The 22552-nt window shown below is 31.0% G+C and overlaps 1 protein-coding gene across 1 annotated transcript; it reads right to left on the bottom strand.

Annotated features, from left to right (window-relative positions):
• Positions 1 to 11961: 11961 nt before the first annotated feature.
• LOC132287076 (homeobox-leucine zipper protein HOX11-like) lies at positions 11962 to 14186 on the bottom strand. Its single transcript, XM_059789559.1, has 4 exons — positions 13626 to 14186; positions 13174 to 13505; positions 12984 to 13063; positions 11962 to 12564 (listed from the first exon to the last, which is right to left on the bottom strand). The coding sequence occupies exons 1-4, from the start codon at positions 13942 to 13944 to the stop codon at positions 12234 to 12236; spliced, it is 1062 nt and encodes a 353-aa protein (XP_059645542.1). The 5' UTR covers positions 13945 to 14186; the 3' UTR covers positions 11962 to 12233.
• Positions 14187 to 22552: the final 8366 nt, after the last annotated feature.

Here is a 22552-nt window from a genome sequence, read left to right as displayed (position 1 = left end):
GTAATAATCTCTCATATATATATATATATATATATATAATTTATTAAGTTGTCAAAACTAGAAGAACATAAAATATTTTTGCACTTATTTAGATATTATAAAAGGGGATCATAGATTGATGAAATGGTGAGTTTTTTATTTTTTAAAAAACAAATAATTCTCACACTAATTTGTCTAAACTTAAAAGCTTAACCTTTTACTCTAGAATGTAAAAGAGTCCACAAAGAGCATCTCCAATGGGGCTGCCATATGGGTTGTCAATTCAAAATATTGCAGGTGGGTTTAAAAATGGGTTCTTCAATGCAATGTTATATGGACTGCTACTTTTTAACTTTGCTATTTCTTAGGCCAATTGTAGCAAAAGAAATAACAATTGCTATATGGGCTGGGCCTACAGAAAAGAAGGGACCGGCTCCAGAAGGTGACAGAGCGAAGATGCTTTACTCGAGTGCTAATCCTGAAGTATATGTTTCCCTGTAGAATATAAAATAAATGTCAAAAATGAATTCTTGCATACTTTATTTTGTTGAAATAAAAAAAAATTTTTTTTTTTTTTTAAAATTTTTTTTTGAATATGGAATGAAACTGGTAATTACTACTGATAACTTTTATTTTGTTGTTAATTGTAAACTATTGATAATATATTTGTTGTTGAATTAATAAGCTCAATTTATTATAGATAATAAAATATAAGACAACTTTCGTGCTCCAAATAGTCCAATCAATTAAAAAAGTCAAAAAAAAGTAATAATAAATTAATAAGCTCAATTTATCTTTCAAATATATAAATTTATACTTATATATATATATATTGGTCCTTTTTTGATCAGATATTTTAAATTTTTGCTTCTTTTTAATTAGGTTTAATTTTAGTTTCCTTCTAATCTCTACAACTTGACTTGAAATGTGCCTAATATTAATATTACTGATGCAAATATGAATGGTGGGAATAATAGTTGAAAAAGAATGATGGTTGTGTCAAAAAATAGCATTTTGCATGAAATGCACAATTGGAACATAATTGCTAAAATGTAGCATTTTGACACTGCACCACCTGTCAAAATATAAATTTGACATGCCAAAATAACTTTTAGCATTGGAGATGGCCTAATGAATTACAATAATAATACATGTTAAATGATGTCTATCATAGATCAAAAGAAAAAAAACAAATGTTTTATTGTATTTTTCCAAAAAAAAAAAAAATTATTTTATTTTTCCAAAGAAAAAAAAAATCCCAACAGTAGTCAGAAATATCATTGATTAGTTTTTTTTTTTACAAGACAAGAAGGGTTAGAAGTTAGATTAGTAAATACAGAGAGTCAAACTTAACACTCCAAAATGAATTTTTACTTACCTAATATATTGATTTTCTTGCGGACCTTGTCTCTATTTCAAGACATTATAACATGGTCCGAAAATTACACAGTCTCAACTAATCACAACTTGATACATAATTAATTTTGTAATATTTTATTTTGACATAAACAAAAGTCTCAATTTTATTCAATTTTTCATTTGCATATCAATCAAGTTGTGATTGATCGCGACGTGTAGTACCATACTATTTAATAATTATTTTTCTATTCACCAATAACAATAGTGCACTACTCTACATTATCCGGAATTAGATGGTCCTGGCCAATCACATATAATTATTTATGTAATTGTATCTACTTGGTAAAACTAAAACAACATGAAATATTTTGACATTTAATTATATATTATAAAGAGAAATATATTGATAGGGCCTACTTTCTCTCGAGATATTTTTACATTATCTGAGATGACGTAGTCTTGACCAATCATATGCAGTTATTTATGAAATTGTGTTTACTTGTTAAAACTAAAAAAACACATGAAATATTTTGGCATTTATTTAGATATTATAAAGGGCATCATAGATTCATGAAATAGTGAATTTTTTATTTTTTAAAAAACTAATAATTCAAAGTTCCATTTTTCACTTTAAAATGTAGGGTAAAGTACAGCCACACCCCTAAGGTTTGGTAAAAAGACATTCAGATAAAACTTACTTGTTTTTTGGATAAAGACACACCCTAAAGGTTCAAAAAGGACAAAGATACCTCTTTACATAATAAATTGACCAAATTACCCTTTGACCATTTAGAAGACTTTTTTAACCTTACAATTTAATAAATTAGACCAATATACCCTCATGAACAATTTATGTATAAAAAAAAGTAACAAAAAAAAAAAAAAAAAATTATATTGTTCACTTTTTTTTCTTTTTTTTTTTTTGTTATTTACTTTATAAATGTCCCAACTTCTAAAAAACGTAGACGTCTAAAATAATTTTTTGATCCAATACATATATTTTAAATAAATTATATTTTGTTATTAATTCTTTTCTTTTTCTTTTTCTTTTTTATTTTTAAATTAAGATGCTTAATTCTTTCATCTAAAAAAAATAAACAAATATTCTCTTTTTCTTAAAAATAAAAAATTTGGTACCAGTATAACTTTATGCATCTTAAATTATATATCAAATATTATGCATTTCCAAACATAAAAGGGAAAAAAAAAATAATAAAACAAAGGGAAAAAAAAAAAAAAAAAACAAAGACATGCATAAAGTTATACTGGTACCTATTTTCTTTTATATTGAGAAATGCATAATATTTGATATATAATTTAAGATGCATAAAGTTATACTGGTACTATATTTTTTATTTTTAAGGAAAAGAGATTGGTTTAATTTTTTTAGATGAAAGAATTAAGTATCTTAATTTAAAAAGAAAAAGAAAAAGAAAATAAGTAATAACAAAATATAATTTATTTGAAATATATGTATTAAATTAAAAAATCACTTTAGACGTCTACATTTTAAAGAAGTTGGGATATTTATAAAGTAAATAAAAAAAAAAAAAAGTGAACAATATAAAGTTTTTTTTTTTTTTTTTCTTTTTTTTTATACATAAATTATTCATATTAAATTGTAAAGTTAAAAAGTCTCCTAAACGGTTAAAGGGTAATTTGGTAAATTTTTCATGTAAAGAAGTGTCTCTATCCAAAAAATAGGTAAGTTTCTTCTGAATGTCCTTTTGCCAAACCTCAGGTAATAGGGTTGTACTTTACCCTAAAATGTAAAAGACCCGATGTTGAATTACAATAATAACACATGTTAAATGATGTCTTGTCATTCCATATCAAAAGGAAAAAAATGTGATGAAACTACCCAAATATTTTATTTTTCCAAAAAAAAAAAATTCCCAATATTAGTCAAAATATCATTGATTAGCTCAATTATGTCAAACACTAATCAATATTAGATTTCATCTAATTAAGAAAATATGAGGTTGAAAATCGTCTAAGAGGGTTGATGTTTTCAACCTTTTTATCATAATTCAAATCAATAAATCTTAGTGATGTAACCTTAACTCTATCCTAACATAAATGTTGTGACCTTTTCATTTGGTTGGTTGGTGAGAAAATTGGTCTGCTTTTGATTAGTGCACTAATCATAGTATGATTAAAAAGCCCATTCACATTAATCACACCACTAATGGTGGGCACCATATCTTAAACAACTACCACTTGACAAGGTCGAGGGCAATGCGTGCTTTCCACGTGCAACAATTGCATGTGAGACTGGCAATTTCGATATATATATATATATACACACACACACATATATGCATGTATCTCAAATCATAATATTTTGATTTAGTTGGGAAAGGTCCAATTTATCACACCTAGGAAATCTCCTAGACCAAATAAAGATAGGGGGCATATCTATAACCGTCTACACCACATATGTATGGTCTATAACGATCTTTGAACATGATATAGAAAATCAATCACACAAAAGTCATTTTGGGGTGTTTATATAACATATACATACAAGTAAATTATATATACACACACGAAAAAGATTTCTTTCTTGTTCAACATTCGACAAGAAATTCATCCACAGCTTGCGTGAATGATGGTGTTGTGATTGTTATATACATATTTTTTATAATTATTACATCTGTTCCATATTAAATGTTTATTTTGAATGGATATCTAATATGCGATAAATGTAATATATAAGTAGATAAAATAAATATGACTAAAAACAATTTCAAATGACTTAAAGATAAAAGGTGACAGTAAGTCAAAATTTTCAAAGTGGACAATTAATATGAAATAAAGGGAGTATATTTTTTTTTACATCAACCACCACCAGTATGTATGAATTTATTACTTATAAGTAAGCAAGAGATAATTACTCATATATATATATATATATATATATTATAAATACATTCCATTTTTAAAAAATAAAATAAAATTATAATTCTTAAATCTTAAATAAGAGTAGGGGTGCACACGGTCCAGTTTTGAAATTTTTTGAAACCAAACCGCTCCCTACGGATCCAAAAAATCTGAAACCGAATCAGACCATTTGAGACATGGAACCAAACCAGCTCAAACCGTTAAAAAACAGTTTGGTTCGGTTCGGTTCGGTTGCATGGTTCTAGTTGAATTTCATTTCCCTCTTTTTTTTTTTGTTTTTTGTTTTCGTTTTTGTTTTTTTGTTTTTTTTTTTTTTCCCTTGAATAGTATACAACAAAAATATCAATAAAAGCATTCACATTCCCGAATCCAATACTAAAATAGAGAGAGAAAATGAGAGAGGAAAGTGGGTGAAATAGACCCTATAAATTAAAATAAGGTTGAATCTTATCGAAACTGAAAAGACTGACAAATTCGTGGTTGAAAAGTAAGAAACTTGATTCGTTGTGATTGTTGATTGTACTTGAGGCGCAAATACGCTGTGTGACTTAGAAGTCTGTGAACTGAAAGTGAGAGAGAGTGTGAGAAAGGGGATGTCACCGACGGCAGCGATAAAAGATCGACGACGATGACCGAACTTCGAAAGTTGCTTGAGAGAGATTGATCAACAATTGGATCCTATGGCGATAAGAACTGAGAAATGAATGAGGCGATGTGAGCAAAGAAAAACAATGAGATGGTGGAGGAATGTTGGCACGCACCCAAAAATCAAAACATTGGGAGAAGCAAAAAAAAAAAAAAATGATGAATGTTGGCTCCCATTTGATCAATGTGCCGAAATCCCTTCCAAAGTTAAGAGTAAAATATAGCTATAGTTATATAACATAACATATATTTATATATATATTATAATAGTTCAGTCTGGACCGGTTCAGTCGTGTAGGACCCTAATCTGGGATCAAACTAAAAATTTACGGTTCCATTATTTTAAAATTGTGACCGGACCGAACCGAACCGCTATGGAATCAGCCCAGACCACTTAATTCGGTCCGGTCTGGTTTGATTTTTTAGGTTGATGGTTTTTTTGCACATTGCTAAATAAGAGAATCAAGACAAAAAAATAAAATAAAAAATAAAGGAAATGCATTTATCAAAAAAGAGAGTGGGAATATCACCTTAAGTTCATAAATCCTAAAATCAATTTTGCTCAAGAATGTAAACTCCTAAGTAAGTTCTATAATTAGCAAGTGCCCATGAGAAAATTAGATGCACTAATCTATACATAAAACTTCTTTTATCATAAAAACTTTAGGGAGATATATTGACGCTCCACTAAAACACTTAGGCGCTCCACTTTAAATAACGGAACTAACAAAAATCCTTGCAACATAAAATTATGTATTGAAAAGCACTATGGAACTGAGAAGAATGAGATTGAGATAACATGGGACCGTGTTAGCCAAAGAGAGACAAGAAGATAAAAATGGTAAGCAGAAAGCAACACAGTGTTTTAGGGTTTGAATAGGATGGTTATTTGGTCATTTCAATTAAAAGTGGAGAGTTAGAGTACTTTTTTGAAACGCGAATATCATTTCTCAAACTTTAAATCATAATATAAATAAAATAAACTTATAACCCAAAACCGAAAAATAAAAGTTAAAAATCATAGATACATTTTTACTCCAAAAATTAACGCAAATCATAATCCCAAACAATAAATAAAGAAAAATGTTCCTTGCGACGGGAAAGCATAATGCCAACTTGGGCACAAGCCATAGTGAAACTCCCACTCGAATCTTTTTTTAACTTGTAACTAAATTTTTTAAAATTTCAAATCAAATCCGCTAGTGCTCCAAATATAACATTTACTTTAGTACTATCAATCCTTATAGCAAATTATACAAAATTGAGCAGTTATCTACTTTTTCTCTAACAATTAATATACTATTTATCCATATAAGGAAGGGTGTACTTTATATATTTTAAATTTTATATAAAATAGTAAAAGAACCAAAGCAAATTAATTAAACATTAAGCATGGCTTAACGAGTGCCCTTAAGACACTCCCTCACTTGATAAAGATATCTGATGACAAACACACCAACATAGCACAAATAATTGGGTGACATATAATAATGGCAGTTGAGCTTTCTTGGAGGATTAGGTCATGTCCTTTTTACCATCTTATAATTCCCAATACGGATTTTGATGAGATGGGGGGGCCATGGTCGGTTATATATGATATTATATTATAACACATTAACACACACAGTCACACACACACACACACACACACACACATACATATAATCATGAACTTCTGGCATGTGTTGTGTATGTGACCTCCCATTAAATGGAGAGCCAGCTAATCAATGGATGTGATAGAAATTTGGTTTTTTTAGTGATGGGCTTGTCACATGGACTTTGTTTGTTTCTGGGGTTATACTAGTCTACTAGGGTGACATAGTAAGCACCAAAATTGTGTTTGGCTCATTCGAAACCCTAGGTGGGGGCTTGAAATGCCATGTTCTCCAATTATAAAAACAAAACTATTCGAGCTTTCAATTTAGTGATTAGGGAGCTAAAAATGAATAAAAAGAAATTGTTGAGATAGAGTAATAGCTTTAAATTGTTACAGTAACAGCTTTAAATTGTTACAAAACATATTACTACCACATAAAAATGTAGAGTTTTAGATTTAATGTACATGTATTATGTTGCATTGATGTTACATTTTCAAATGTAAATGTTGCATGTAATATGAATTTTAAATTATAGTTGCATATGTGATGTAGCGTACTATATTGTGATATAGTGTGTTGTATTGTTCGTTTAATAATCCACAAGATGGACATACGGAATGAGAGAGGAACAGGAACATGAGATGATCGGATCTGTTTTGTTTTATTTCATTCCAATGACATTTTCTTTTATTTTCCCCTTTATTTCAATGTGTTTGTCAAGGTTAATTAAGGTGCTTGACATTCAACACTTTTAAAGGTCAAACAAACTTTGCCAACATGGCTAACAAACTAAGCAACTAAGTGGCCCGTTGAAAGGTCAAAAGAAAATCTTAATTTCATACTAGGTCATTAAATCTCGAGAACATGATTCTTGAGTCTAAAATAAAACTTGACTACATCAGTTATCAAACCTCGAGAATATGATTTTCGAATCCGAAAAAAACTTTGGCGTTATGTCAGGTCAACAAATTTCGAGAACATGATCATTGAGTCTAAAGAAAACTCTAACTTAATGATAGATCATCAAATCTCGAGAATACAATCTTACAATCTAAAGAAAAACCTGACGTCATGCTCGGTCATCAAACATGGAGAACAAAATCCTCAAGTCTAAAATAAACCCTGGCGTCACACTAGGTTATCAAGCCTTGAGAACCAACATATAGTTGTACATGACCTTGAGCCAAAGTTGTATGGAGTATGATGTAATATGAGATAAAGGTAGATTTGTCTCGTATGTGTGCCTACAACTATTATACGGGACACTTAGAGGATTCAGAATTGGTGAATGAGAAGTCAAAAATTGCCTAACACAGTAATAGGCCTAACCAAATGGATGATAAAACACATGCTACATAGACCCTTACAATCACCATTAATGTTTTCCGTAGAATCATTAATACTTCAACCACCATCATTAGGCATAACCGAATGCATTTAATACATGTATTAAATGTTTAACATGTCATGCCACATTGAGGTATGGCAAGGTAATGAATTTGACCTCTCATTCGTCTAGAGGGATAATGACCTATAACTTTAGGTGTAAGGCAAAAATCAGGTAGAGTTGAGTTCATTAGGTATTACCTTGGGAACCTAGGACTATAAATATAACCCTTAAGCTAAACATTAAGGGAGAGAATTCACACATTTACCCTTATAACAACACAATTTTATCATAGAGACAAACATCTATGTCTTCACCACAAATTCATTGGCTAGTCTATTACTTCTGCTTCATCCATATCATCTCTTAGCCCCTCACAATTGTGTTTGATATCTCCATTTATTACAACTAGTAAAACAAATGTGTAATGTACGTGATGAATGTGAGCGAAAGTGTGTGTATAACTATAAAGTAAAAAAATTGTAAAGGCCAGATAAATATATATAGAGTACTGATCTCTTGCTCCCCATGGAGCAAGAAAATTCTTTTGCACTTTTTATAATAACCATTAGATTAAATCTAATGGTCACATTCTAAACCCACCTATAACTTTCCTTTTAATACAAAACTACTATTACTATTTTTAGTTTCCAAATTTAATATTTACCAATACAATTAATTATAACAATAAAATGTAAGTATTAAAAAAATAAAAATAGAAATCTCTTTACCTCTTGAAATCACGTCTCACCATTAATTGAAATTTTTTTTTTTCTATAAAAAAAAATTTATAAGTGTTAGAAAATTGTATCCATGACCTGATACTAAAGTTGAGTGTAAAAAAGAAATTAAAAATTACACTATTGACATACAAAACAATGAAACATCGACTAAAAAATAATAAAAAATTAAAAATAAAATCTACTTGATCAATTTAATGTAATCTATGATTTGCACTACACTTCACTCATAAAAAAATTAATAGATTACAATTTAAATTATTGTATACCTCCCTTAATGCATGTTATTTAAATATTATAAATTCAATCTATTTTTCTCTAACTTTTTGTCACAAATTCTAACTAGATGTAAACATATTCCAATTACTCATCTGTCATAGTAAATCACACAATATATCTACCATAATAACAATAAAAATTTGACGCAATGAGGAGATTCACAACAAAACATGCTATTATTCTATTAAATTTCAGATTTCCTTTGTAAATGAGTTGTTTTTCTTAATATTTTCTTTAATACTGTTATTATTATACTATCATTATTTTTATTTTTTTTAGTACTTACCTTTTATTGTTATAATTAATTGTATCGGCAAATATTAAATTTGAAAACTAGAAATAATGATAGTAGTTTTGTATTAAAAGGAAAGATATAGGTAGGTTTGGAATGTGACCATTAGATTTAATCTGATAGTCACTATAAAAAGTGCGGAAGAATTTTCTTACTCCATGGGGAGTAAGAGATCACTACTCAATATATATATATATATATATATATATATATATAAGAATAATTTTGCATATATAATATTATAAAAACATATTATATATTGAAATAAATAACATTATAAAAATTTAAAATAAACTATAAAAATTTAAATATAAAAATAATTTTTAATATAGAATTCTTACTTTAGGATTTTATTGGTATATTTTGATATCGAATTGTTGTTATGTAATTATTGAAATAATTTATTTATATTCTTCTCTAATTAGATTTCATTTTATTAAATTTTAGTATTTTCTAGTATTTCTCCTCTGATTAGATTTCATTTTATTGAATTAAATAGATAAGTTTTTTAATATTATATATTTCTTTCTCCAATTAGATGTTCTTTTATTGAATTTCAGTAATTTAAATTTTAAATATTATATATTTCCTTCTCTGAATAGATTTTCTACTACTATATTATTATTATTATTATTATTATTATTATTAGTATTAGTATTTTCTACTACTATATTATTCATAGTATTTCCTTCTCTAATTAGATTTGTTTTTATTAAATTAAATAAATAAAATTTTTAGTATTATATATTTCCTTCTCTAATTAAATCTCGTTTCATTATATTTCATAGTTTAATTTTTTAATATTATGTATTTCCTTCTCTAATTAAATTTCTTTTTATTGAATTTTCGTATTTCCTACTACTATATTATTATTAATATTATTACATAAACTAGTGTACTAAAATACTGGAACTCTTTGTAGTTTTAATTAATAATAGTATATAGATTTTAGTTTTAATACGTAGAACAAAATATTAAAATTAGTAGAAAAATTTAAATATGAAATTCAATTGAATTAGTGGATAATAGAATTTTAAATTGGAAACCCAACTGGTATTTTATTTTAGTTAAAATTAAAATTAGTTATTTTAGTTATAATACGTAGAAGAAAAATTAAAATTAGTAGAAGAATTTTAAATTGGAAACCCAATTGAATTAGTATAAGAATTTTTAATTGAAAATCCAATTGATATTTTATTTTAGTTTAAATTAAAATTAGTTATTTTTAAAAAATTAAAATTAGTACAAAAATTTTAATAAAAGTTTTATAAGACTGCCCATTATTCTTAATGAGAATAAGGAACATAAAAACCTGTTGACATCCTAAATGTATAGTTTGACAATTTATCCTTTTTATTTCTTTTATTTTTATATAAACGAGTGACTAAATGATGAAATTGACTGGTTGAAAATTAATGTTTTTGAGATATATATATATATATATATATATACTTTTTACCAAGATTTATATATAATCATGATTATATATAATCATGAACGCATAAATTGCAAATGAAAAACTTTATACGGCAACTACTTATGAAATTTGGTGGTGGACCAAGCTGAAGCAAGAACATGTCAACTTGAGTGTAAAGCAAGAATAAGGAGAATCCAACGCCTTTCTTTTTGTTTTTTTAGTTGATAAACCTTGAAGTTTGAACCACCATTGCATCTTCTCAATGCTCAATTGGTCAAACCACTACTTCGATGATGTGCGCGATGACTTGAGAGTCTTGGACAATTGTCTAAAACCTTTCTTTTTAGGTTCACCGTAGTCTAATGGTCAACTGGTTATGGAATTCCCAGAACCCAAACAGCCCCTTAAGATTGATGGATTTTTCACTATCACCCTCAATACTTTATTTATTTATTTATTTTTGTTTCCTCCTAATGCAATTAGAAGTCAATAGGCTCAAAATCCATCATTCACCATTGCATTTTCGATTTAATAATATTACAGTAATGTAATTGTTGAATTTTTAATCCCCTTTGACCGCGTTAAGTAAAATTCACACTTGACGTGATCAAAGGGTCAGAAACTTAATAGTCCCTTAGCCTTTAAAGCACTACACACATTAAAATACAACACTTTAGCATCATTAAAATGAGAATACAACACAAATATGACTCTTATTTGATCGTGGGAATCAAAGATGCAATCACGGTCTGCGAGCTAATCTCCTCAGCTAAAAAATTATTTTTTTAATGTAAGATATTACAATAGTGTTAGAATCTCAAAATGATTGTTGACATTTTATTTAGAGATGATAAATGCACTCAATTCATGTGACAAACATTCTTCCTTAGACTTGGTTTTTCTATTCATGAATTAGGGGGGCACTTGTGTCAGTTCACATGGATCGCATTTGGTCAAAGGTGAGCAAAAAAATATTAGCTCTCTTTATTTATTATTATTAAAAAAAAGCACTGATATCTCGTGAGAACTCACGTGCCTTGCAACGTTAGCATTCATTATGATCTGTGTACTTGATTGGTGTGTACTCATAATTGGAGGGTGTTGTAATTGTTGTTGATGGGTACCAACTTTACCAGACAGATTCATTAATATGACTTCTTTGTCCCAATTCAATATTTGTTAGCCCCCACCTTTTCCCTTCCATGAAATTAAACCCCCCCTACCCCCCCCCCCCCCCCCCCCCCCGCCTCCTCATCAATGTGGTTTGAATGAAATCATTGAAAATTAGCATGGACCCCACACAAGTCACAAGTTTTGCTCCTTTTCTTAAAAGCATATGTTTATGGCTTGAACCAAGGACAAACAAACCTTAATTTAATTACAAACAACAAACATATATTTATAATAATTAATCAAACATAAAACTAAACCAAAATTCCTGTATTTTCTCCCAACTTTACATTCCAAGAAAATGATGAAAAATATGGGAGAAATCATCAATTAATTGTGACCTAGTAATCTATGTAACTGTCCATCTAAATTCTAGCTATCCAAACAAATTTTCAAACCACCATTTTTGATCATCCAACAACAAACACCCAAAGCTTGAGTATTTACAGAACCCTTTAATCATTCATGATGAAGTGGGGGGATTGGGTTGGGGGTGAGAGAATGGGTAGAACCTAGGTCTGGAGAGGGGAAAGGGATGAGTGGGTTTGGTGGAGGTGGGTTCGTTGGCGGTTTTCGCCGCGGCGGCGGCGGCGGTGCTGGTGGTGGCTACACGCTCACAGGAGGGGCACATGGTGAGTGTGGTGGCTGGGAGTTGCATGTAGAATGGGTTGGAAGTAGTTTTCAAAGCTCTCAACTCTTGGAGTTCCTTTTGCAACCTTCTGTTCTCCTCCGTTAGTGTCTCACAACACCTCTTCAAGTACTCACAATCCACCTCCGTTTGCTTCAACTTTGTCCTGTATATATATAAACGCACACACAGATTAATATAATCAACTTTACCAAAATCTAATTAAAAAAACCATTTCAAAATAGTAATATAAAACATATTTATATTAATAACACACATATACTAATATATACCTTTATATATTCACATAATCACACACATAAATAAATACATATGTTGGGTACCTAAAAATAAAAAAATCCTACATATTCCATAACTATGTTAATGACACACACATAGAAATAGATATAAATATTACATGTAGATATTCACATAGGAAAAAAAAAAAACCGATGCATCATGTTTATGTTAATATATTTATAAATATTAGATGTAGATACTCACACGGACACATATAGATATATAAATATATGTATGCAGATATATATAGACAAACAAATAAAATTTGTGTATATATATATATACCTTGCCCTTCTGTTCTGAAACCAAACTTCAACTTGGCGAGGACGAAGATTGAGCTGTTTTGCAAGTGCAAGCTTTTGTTTCTGCAACATAAACAAACTATCAAAAACAGAATTTAAAAAAACTTTGACGAGATTTTTCTCTCTCCATATATATATATATATTTCTGTCTCTATAATTGATTAATACTTACGGGATTCAGAGTGTTGTGTTCTTTGAAGCTGTCTTCGAGATAAGCCGACTGTTCCTTGGAGAGTCTGAGTTTCTTCCTAGTCAGGCCGTTCTCGTCCTCGTCGACGACGTCGTTTCCCGCCGCCGCCTCCGATGAGTCCCTCTTGTTTCCACCACCATCTGATCCGCCGCCTCTATAAATGCAGAAATCCATCTGAAACGACGACGCCGCACTGTTCGGGGACGACGCCGCCGCCCCTTCCTCCACCTCCGCCACCGCAGCCGGCCGCGGCGTCACGTTCACGTCGAAGCCCCTCGCCCCCATGTTTCCCGATGAACCCCCATCTGAACTCCCTATCAAAACCCCACAAAAAAAACAAATTAATTCAAACCCAGAAAACTATATCTATATATACACCTATATATACATATATAGTGTGTGTGAATATATACGTAGTATAATATATATATTACCGTTATCAGAAGGCCATGGGAAGGACTGATGGTAAGAAGGTGAGTGACGAGGAACAGGAGAGAGAGGGAGGAGATTCAGCTGAACAGGTGGATCAACAGAGACCGTCTGATCAGTACCATTTCTTTCTGATTGATGATGATGGTGGTGGTGGTGGGTTTTTTCTCTCTCCTGTTCTTGTCTTCCATTTGATGATGTGATTCCCAGAGCCATGCAAAACCCTAGAGTGTTATTGTTGTTGCTGGATTTGATCTCTGTATGATCTTTTGACAAAAACCCAAATGGTTTTGATGCATCTCCTAAGCTTAAACCCAGCTCCATCTCATGTGCAGGCAGGAGAGGTGGAGGAAATGCTAGAGAGAGAAAGAGGAGAGAGAAGGGAGAGAGGGAAAGGAAGAGGGGATTTGGATTGAAAGCACGAGAAAGAGTCTTTATAGAGATTCTATCCAATCCGTTAATTATTATATTTTTTAAATGTAAACGCAGAAAGGGCTAGCAGTGGTAGGAGTAGACCAAACAGTCCTTTTATTAATGTTTTCTTTTTTCTTTTTCATGGATGGTAATATATATATATACACACACACACATACGTGTGTGTAATATATATTATATATTAGAAAATGTTTTGCCTTGCGAAACCATTTTGACCGACAAAAAGGTTGACAAACACACGTGAAACCCTAATTTGTTTTAGGGGAGGACCTTCTTTAAGATATTGAGGGACCCAAGTCCCAATCTCTTAGTGGGCGCGTGAAAACAGGTGTCTTCTCTTCTTTTTATTTTTATTTTTATTTTAATTTTAATTTTTTGTCTATTTTTTTTTAATAATTTTTTTTCATGTGTTCAGATGGGTTTTGATCTACAAAGCACGGACACTTTTCACACTGAGACTTGCGTGACAGTCCGTATCGGACGGACACGTATCGACATGGTTTGAACATTAATATTATTTTATTTTTTTGTTGAACACGATTAAGATATAGTAATAAGAACACATTTTGTTTATTTTCAAGATATGGCACGATGATTTTGTAATTCTCGATTTTTTAGGAGAATGAGACTCAATGCAATTTTAAACATATTATGAGTTAATTAAAAATAATAATATAATTTTTTTAAATAACATATGTTTAGCTCTAAGACAAATTAATGATTTTAGTTAAGATTTTATGGATAAAATAACAAAAAAATATTATTATTTTTCACGAATAAAAAATTATTATATATATATATATATAATATAATATTATTATTTTTGACATATCAATGGTGTATTCGTGTCATTTTTTTAAATTAGATTTGTCATATCGTCGTGTCGATATCGTATAGTATGTATCCGTATCCTGTGTCTGTATTTGTGTTTCTTTAAGTTTTTGTCCTTTTGGTGTTTGGCTTTACATGACTTGTTTACAGTTCATGCTACAATGCTAATGCAAGAAGGGTCATTTGTCCTACATCGGAATTGGATGGGAAAGTGATTGTGTATAAATGGGTGGGTATGCAGCACTACCCAGGAGTTGGAGTTTTTGGGTAAATGGGCAAGCGCCCACCCGTTACAGTTGGTATCAGAGCCAGACCCAATCCTTAATTCGGTGTCACACCAAGTGCTCGGCCCGGAAGGCGTCCGGATGAGCACCCCGGGTAGGCAGGGTAGCCCGAGCTGCAACGAGGACGTTACGAATTTAGGTGGGGGAGAATGCAACAAGGGTCATTTGTCCTACATCGAAATCGGATGGGAAAGTGATTGGGTATAAATGGGTGGGTATGCAGCATTACCCAATAGTTCGAGCTTTTGGGTAAATGGGCAAACGCTCACCCGTTACAGCTAGCCTCTTCGCTTATGTGTAGGAACGGGGCTTAAGCAAGTTGAGTATATCAAGAGTGGGTGTGATACCCCTCGATTCTAGAGTCACGGGTGATCAAGTCCGAGTATAGACCCGAGGGATACCAAACAATTAATATTTAATAAGCATAGAATACAATAAGAAAATAAAGAATAAGTAATTAAGGTGAAAAGAATCTAAATAATAAATCCTCAAAAAATAATACTCTAATCCAAACCTCCAATATTATTACAACTCGGGAATCCATCTAGTGGGCCCCTAATAAAATCCCAACTGGAGAACAGAGAAACTGAACTGAAAGAAAATCCAAAAACTAAAGTATAAAGAGAAATCCTACGTCGTCGGAGGAGTGAGTGACTGTCTCTACTCAGCATGAATAAGCTCTAAGCTTGAAACTGTCGAACACCTGAAATAGATAAAAGTGGGTCAGGTCCATGAACAAGTTCTACTTCAACTACAATCCAAATAGAGACCCAATACGCAGACATGTCCTAGATAACTCAATAATATTTATTTAGTCCATAAATATATATATCCACACTACGAGACTTTCACTGGACTACAAAGCGGTTTCAACCTGACTAGTAGCCAACATACAAAATGCACCTAAAGTGGGCATGAGTACCTAGACCTAACAGGGTACACCTCTACCATTATAGCCAGTTATGCATCCTACTGCATATACGTTCCTTAACCATCGATCCTGAGACTTAAACTGATATCGTGGTACCATAAACATATATATATATGTATATAAACCCATCCAAAACCAAGGTAGTGCCGCTTAACTATTCATTGCCTTGACACGAAATATAAGTAGGATGTAACGTTATAGTTAATCAATTCCCTTATTCCAAAGTAGGTAGGACTTAGTATTTTGAACTAATCCGTCCCTAATATGCCACGTTCCATACCGGTGCATACAATCCACAAAATCCATATAATCGACAGAACATATATAAATAGTTCATCAATCATAATCCAAAATAAGTATAATAAAAATCTGATATATATATGACCATATTATGCATCCAATACCCGATTTAAAATTCATGGCATAGTCATTTAAATTGCTAAAAATATTAAGCAATTACATCCTCTATATCCATTAACAACATGCAAATTTGTTTAAAATTTCATGTTGTGCAATTCATTAGCATATAGACTAAATTATGCATTATTGGGTTTTAATATATCAGGAAATATTATTCAGAATCCCCTTCCATTAACCCAAAACAGTTCTAGATACCAAAACATCCGTGATACGAAGCCATCCGTCCGAATCCATGTGTCTGAAGTCATACGTCCGAAGCCATCAGTGGTCCGAAGCCATCTGTGGTCCGAAGCTCCGGTGACTTCCAATCATTCCGAACCTCTCTGTTAAGACCTCTAACCGTCCTAACTAAGTCCCAAATAACCCCAGAAACTTATAACAATACAGTATGCATCATTAACAACAATTTAAAATACAAAAGATGACCCAATTGATAAGATAAAACAACTTCCAGCAACTACATAGAATACAGTTAAAATTCTGAATCAATATGCATACAAGTTCAGTTTTAAAGTCTAATTTAATCCTGGAGACTATTTAGGCATGCACAAAACACAGGTCAACGGGAAGGAGAAAGATATGGAACTTGCCTTTGAGATTTCAGATTAAAATCTCGCTGCCGTCTTCCTAGATTTTTCGGCGACTTCTGATTGCCGTCAAACCTCCCACTGCTCTAATTCCAACCCACAAACAAACCTCGTTCCTTATTCCCTTGGTTCAGCCTTGAGCTTCGGCCGAGTTCTCCTTTCTCTCCTCACGGTTCTCTCTTTCTTCTCTCTCTATATGAAATATATATTACGTATACAATCCAGCCCCCTTTTACAGATCCTAATAACATGTATATATAGGTTTTACACAATTTAACCTAGTCCTATACGGATTCCAAGTCTGCTACCTTAAGGGAAAAGAAAACAAAATAGAAAATGAAACTAAAACATATTAAGCTACAAATAATACGACTAAAAAGAACTACCGTAAATATACCTATATATATTCTATATAATATTATAACTATATAAAATATATATATATATATATATATATATATATATATATATATTTGACTTAGAGTTATTATTAATATTAATTGCTAACGATAGTTAATAAATACAATAACCCTATATACATATATACCCATATATATATGTATCATTATCCATGGGTAATTAGTTGTACCAATTCAACCTCATATCCAAGTAGTCCATGCGACCCAAACGGTCGGTCCATTACTACTGTCCAAGCCCAACTCCATTAAAATAAAACAAAACAAAACATTTAATTTAAATAATTAATTAACAACTAACAGCCACATAAACATATAATTTCAAATAAACAAGTAACTCAATTTAAACAAGTAAACAATTAACAATTTAAACAAATAGTCAAATAATCAAGTAATAAATTTAAAAATGCACAAAAATCATAAAAGAAAAAATACTGAGATTATCCTTTCAAAATTAAGGGTATTATAGTGGGGGCTCGCACTAAACCTAAGATAGTAACACCTCATCTTGTGTTAAGGGTTTTTAAATATTTATTAGATGTCAGTTGATGTCACACCACACAAATTTTACAAGTTGTTAAAAATGTTAATGACATGCTAGTAAACAAGATGTTACAAAAAAAAGAAATTGCTAAAAGATATGCATTAAATATTGGAGTTTTGCTAGTGCCATTGTCATTAGATAGTCGCGTCTCTGATTGGTTACCTTAGAAGGACCTTTTTTTTATAAGGTTGACCACGTGTTGCATTCAACACGTGTCGAACATGCAGACATGGCTCGAAATATTGTTTTATTTTTGCTTTAACACGACTGAGACATAGTAATGACACATTTCGTTCACTTTCAGGGCATGGAGGAGTGATTTTATAATTATTGATTTTTAGAAGAATGGGATTCAATTCAATTTACAATATATTATGAGTTAATTAAAAAATAATATAAATTTTTGAAAACAAAGATAACAAATATTTAGTTCTAAGACAAATTAGTGATTTCTTTCAAGATTATACGAATAAAATAACAAAAAATTATTTATTTTTTCATGAATAAAAAGTTATTTAATATATAATATAATATTATAAATTTTGAAATATCCATGTGATATTCGTTTCCTATACTTTTTTATATATAGAAATGTTGTATATATCGTCGTGTCGGTATTGCATCGTACCTGTGTCCCATATCTATATTTGTGCTTCCTAAGTTTTGGTCCTTTTGGTGTTTGGCTTGACACAACTTGTTCACACGACAATGCTAACCCCCTCACTTGTGTGTAGGTAAGGGGCTTAAGCAAGTCGAGTATATCAAGAGCCCAACTCACGCCAAACCTAAGATAGTAAAACCTCATCTTGTGTTAAGTGCCTTGAAAAATTTATTAGATGTCAATTGATATCATACCGTACAAATTTTACAAGTGGTTAAAAATGTTAATGGCATGCTAGTAAACAAGATGTTACAAAAAAGAAAATACTAAAAGATATGCATTAAATATTGGAGGTTTACTGATGTTATTGTGGCTAACTAGTCGGTCTCTGATTGGTTATCTTAGGAGGAATTTATTTATTTATTTATGAGGTTGACCACACGTGGCATTGAACACGTGTTGAACATGCAGACGTGGCTCGAACGCGTGTTGCATATGACTAGAATTGTGCCTAAAAATTAAATACTATTTATTATTTTGCAACTTAGTGATTTCATTCAAGATTGTATGGATAAAATAACAAAAAATTATTATTTTTTTGTTGAATAAAAAATTATTTTATATATAATATAATACTACAATTTTTGACATAAGTATTCGTGTCCTATTTCTTATATATATATATATAGATTTGTCGCGTTGGTATCGTATCGAACCTATGTTTCGTGTTTGTATTTGTGCTTCCTTAGTTTTGATCCTTTTGGTGTTTGGCTCGACATGAATTGTTCACGTAACAATGCTAGCTTTCTCACTTGTGTGTAAGGACGAGGCTTAAGTAGGTTGAATATATTAAGAGCCCAGCTCATTCCAGACCCAATATAGTAACACCTCATCTTGTGTTAAGTGCCTTGAAAATTTTATTAGATCTTAATTGATGTTGTACTCCTCAAATTTTACAAGTTGTTTAATAACATACTAGTAAACAAGATGCTACACAAAAAAGAAAATACTAGCTAAAAATGTGCATTAAATATTGAAGGTTTACTAGCGCCACTATGGCTTGACAGTCGCGTCTCTGATTAGTTGTCCTAGGAGGACTTTTCTTTATAAGGTAGACCACGTGTTTACGACACATGTAGAACATGCAGACATGACTCGAACACATGTTGCATATTACAACAATTGTGCCTGAAAAAAATAATATAATTTTTTTTAAAAAAAATGATAAAAATATTTAGTTTTAAGACAAATTAGTGATTTCAAATAAGATTACAGGGATAAAATAAAAATATATATATTATTTTTTTCATGAATAAAAGTTATTATATATATAATATAATATTATAATTTTTTACATATCCATGCGGTATTCGTGTCCTATTTTTTTAATATGTAGATTTGTCATATCGTCGTGTCGATATACTATCATACCTGTTTCCCGTGTCTGTATTTGTGCTTGCTAAATTTTGGTCCTTTTGGTGGTTGGTTTGACATGTCTTGTTCACGCGACAATGCTAGCCTCCTCACTTGTGTGTAGGGATGGGGCTTAAGCAGGTTGAGTATAGCAAGAGCCCAACTCGTGCCAGACCCGTGATAGTAACATCTCATCTTGTGTTAATTGCCTTGAAATTGTTATTAGATCTCAATTGATGTCATACCGAATGAATTTCACAAGTTGTTGAAAATGTTAATAACGTGATAGTAAACAAAATTTTACCAAAAAAAAAAAAAAATTGCATTAAATATTAGAGGTTTGCTAGTGCCACTATGGATAAACTGTCGCGTCTTTGATAGGTTACCCTAGGAGGACTTGCATTTATAAGGTTGACTATCAAATTTTAAATAGACTTTCAATTTTAATATTTATATATATATATATATATATATATTTACAAATAATGCCATTACAAATTTGACATATGAACTTAAAGTCATGTTGTTGCTTACAATTTTAACTCTTAAAGGTCACTACATGACCAAGTATGTCTATTCCTATTGTAATTTGACATTAATTTGAGTAGCTGATAAGTGCTGAAATATGCACATTTCAAATTTGACATATGAACTTAAAGTCATGTTGTTGCTTACAATTTTAACTCTTAAAGGTCACTACATGACCAAGTATGTCTCTTCCTATTGTAATTTGACATTAATTTGAGTAGCTGATAAGTGCTGAAATATGCACATTTCAGCACCTAAAAATATGCACATACACTAGTACCTTAATCTATCTTTATTTTCCCATTTTAATCTTAATTTGCTTTATTCCCCATTTTTAGGTGCTTAAGGCTAATCTGAGCTAAATCTAATGCTTAAAGGTTCTTTTGAAGAATGGAGCAAAAAAGACAAGTTTAGAGCAGGATTCAGGGCAATCCGATTGATCGCAATGCATTATGGCATTATTCGGAATCTGATTGATCAGACACTTGATCCGATCGATCGAGTTCAGGCCAGTTAACTGCGAACTTTAGATCCTCAGCCTTTTCAAGAGAGGTCGGGGTGCAATGAAGGGCTGAACTTGTGTACAAGTCCTGACCATTTTGGTAGCCAAAGAGTCAAGTGTAAAAGAGATTTTCAAGCCATTTTACATAAATTAAGTTTTGGATCAAGTTTGGGACCTCTCTCTACTTTCTCTTTCTAGGGTTTTGTTATGTGCATGACATGGTTACTTCATCAAGCACTAATAATATCCTACAACTGATTAGAGTCCAATAATTGTGTTATGCTTTGAATCAAGTTTAAGTTGTTGAAATGTTTATCTCTTGCTATGTTTTATGTTGTTAAATTTTAGGAAGTAGTTGTTTATTTTGTTGCATTTATCTTCTGTTACGAATCTCTGTATAAAATCACTTGCCTTTTCCTACTCAATGTTGTTAGCTTTGTCTAACTTGGAGGTATCGGTTTCCCTCGAAGCAAACGACTACTTCTTATTTTCTCTTGTCCAAAATAGGGAAAAATAAGAAGAAATCTACTTCAGAAGTTGTTCAACCTTCAACCCATCGCCCCATTACCAGATCAATCGCGTTTGCACATAACAGGTTTACACATAGAGATTGGAGAAGAAGGTGTGGCTGAGCATGTAGTTGGTGTCTGAAGCCTTGAAGACCATATCAATCCTCTCTATGGTCGGCTAACTCTTCTCTTAGGGATTAGATGAAGCCCTAAGCTCAAGTATTTGTACCATTTGTGTTTAATTTTTGGGGATTTCATGTTTGTATATGATTGATTGGCCTTGTATATTCAATTTGGTTGTGCCAAACATGAGAATGCTTAATTTCTTCCATTAATCTTCACCTAATCTATATGTTGTCTTATGTTTATAATTAGATGGTTGATGATTAATCTTTACATTAATCATTCTTTGTAATTGTGCATGATGATGGTCATGCAATATGCCTAGTCTTGATGGATTGTATTACTCTTTTAGTGTACTTGTACTTAGATAGACAATTCATGCTTGAGTTTGATAGTTCATGTTTGCTAGTTGCAATTGTAGTTTTTTTTTTTTTTGCCTTGTAGCCATATCCTTAGTATACAAACTTGTTTTCCCCAATTATGAATGCAATTGGCATAATTACAAGGTCTTATAGGTGAATTTCATGCCCTAAGTCTCTCTCTCTCTCCTCTTATTTACTTTACTTTGATCTTTATTGCTCTCTTTACTTTCATTTTAGATAGTTTAATTTCAAGTTCTTAGTTTTAAGCAAACCAAAAACTTATTCTTATCAATTAATCATTTAAATTAACATTCATTCAAGCCTATAGTCCTCGTGTTCGATCCCTTCTCATTTTGTTATACTTAATGATAGTGGTGTGTGTGTGTGTGTGTGTGTGTATATATATATATATTTAAAATTGTTTGCTTCCACTATTTATCACATTG

The sequence above is a fragment of the Cornus florida genome, unplaced genomic scaffold (genome assembly GCF_030987335.1).
Source record: "Cornus florida cultivar Cherokee Brave unplaced genomic scaffold, ASM3098733v1 CherokeeBrave_3.0.0_Hap2_Chr02, whole genome shotgun sequence".
In the NCBI taxonomy this organism is placed as follows: domain Eukaryota; kingdom Viridiplantae; phylum Streptophyta; class Magnoliopsida; order Cornales; family Cornaceae; genus Cornus; species Cornus florida.
This window is presented reverse-complemented; position numbering and strand designations above follow the sequence as displayed.

Coding starts and splice junctions, on each gene's coding strand:
- LOC132287076 (XM_059789559.1), bottom strand. CDS start 13,944: ATGGAGCTGGGTTTAAGCTTAGGAGATGCATCAAAACCATTTGGGTTT. Junction 13,064..13,173: donor AACACAACACTCTGAATCCC/GTAAGTATTAAT, acceptor TTTATGTTGCAG/AAACAAAAGCTTGCACTTGC. Junction 12,565..12,983: donor TTTCAGAACAGAAGGGCAAG/GTATATATATAT, acceptor ATATATATACAG/GACAAAGTTGAAGCAAACGG.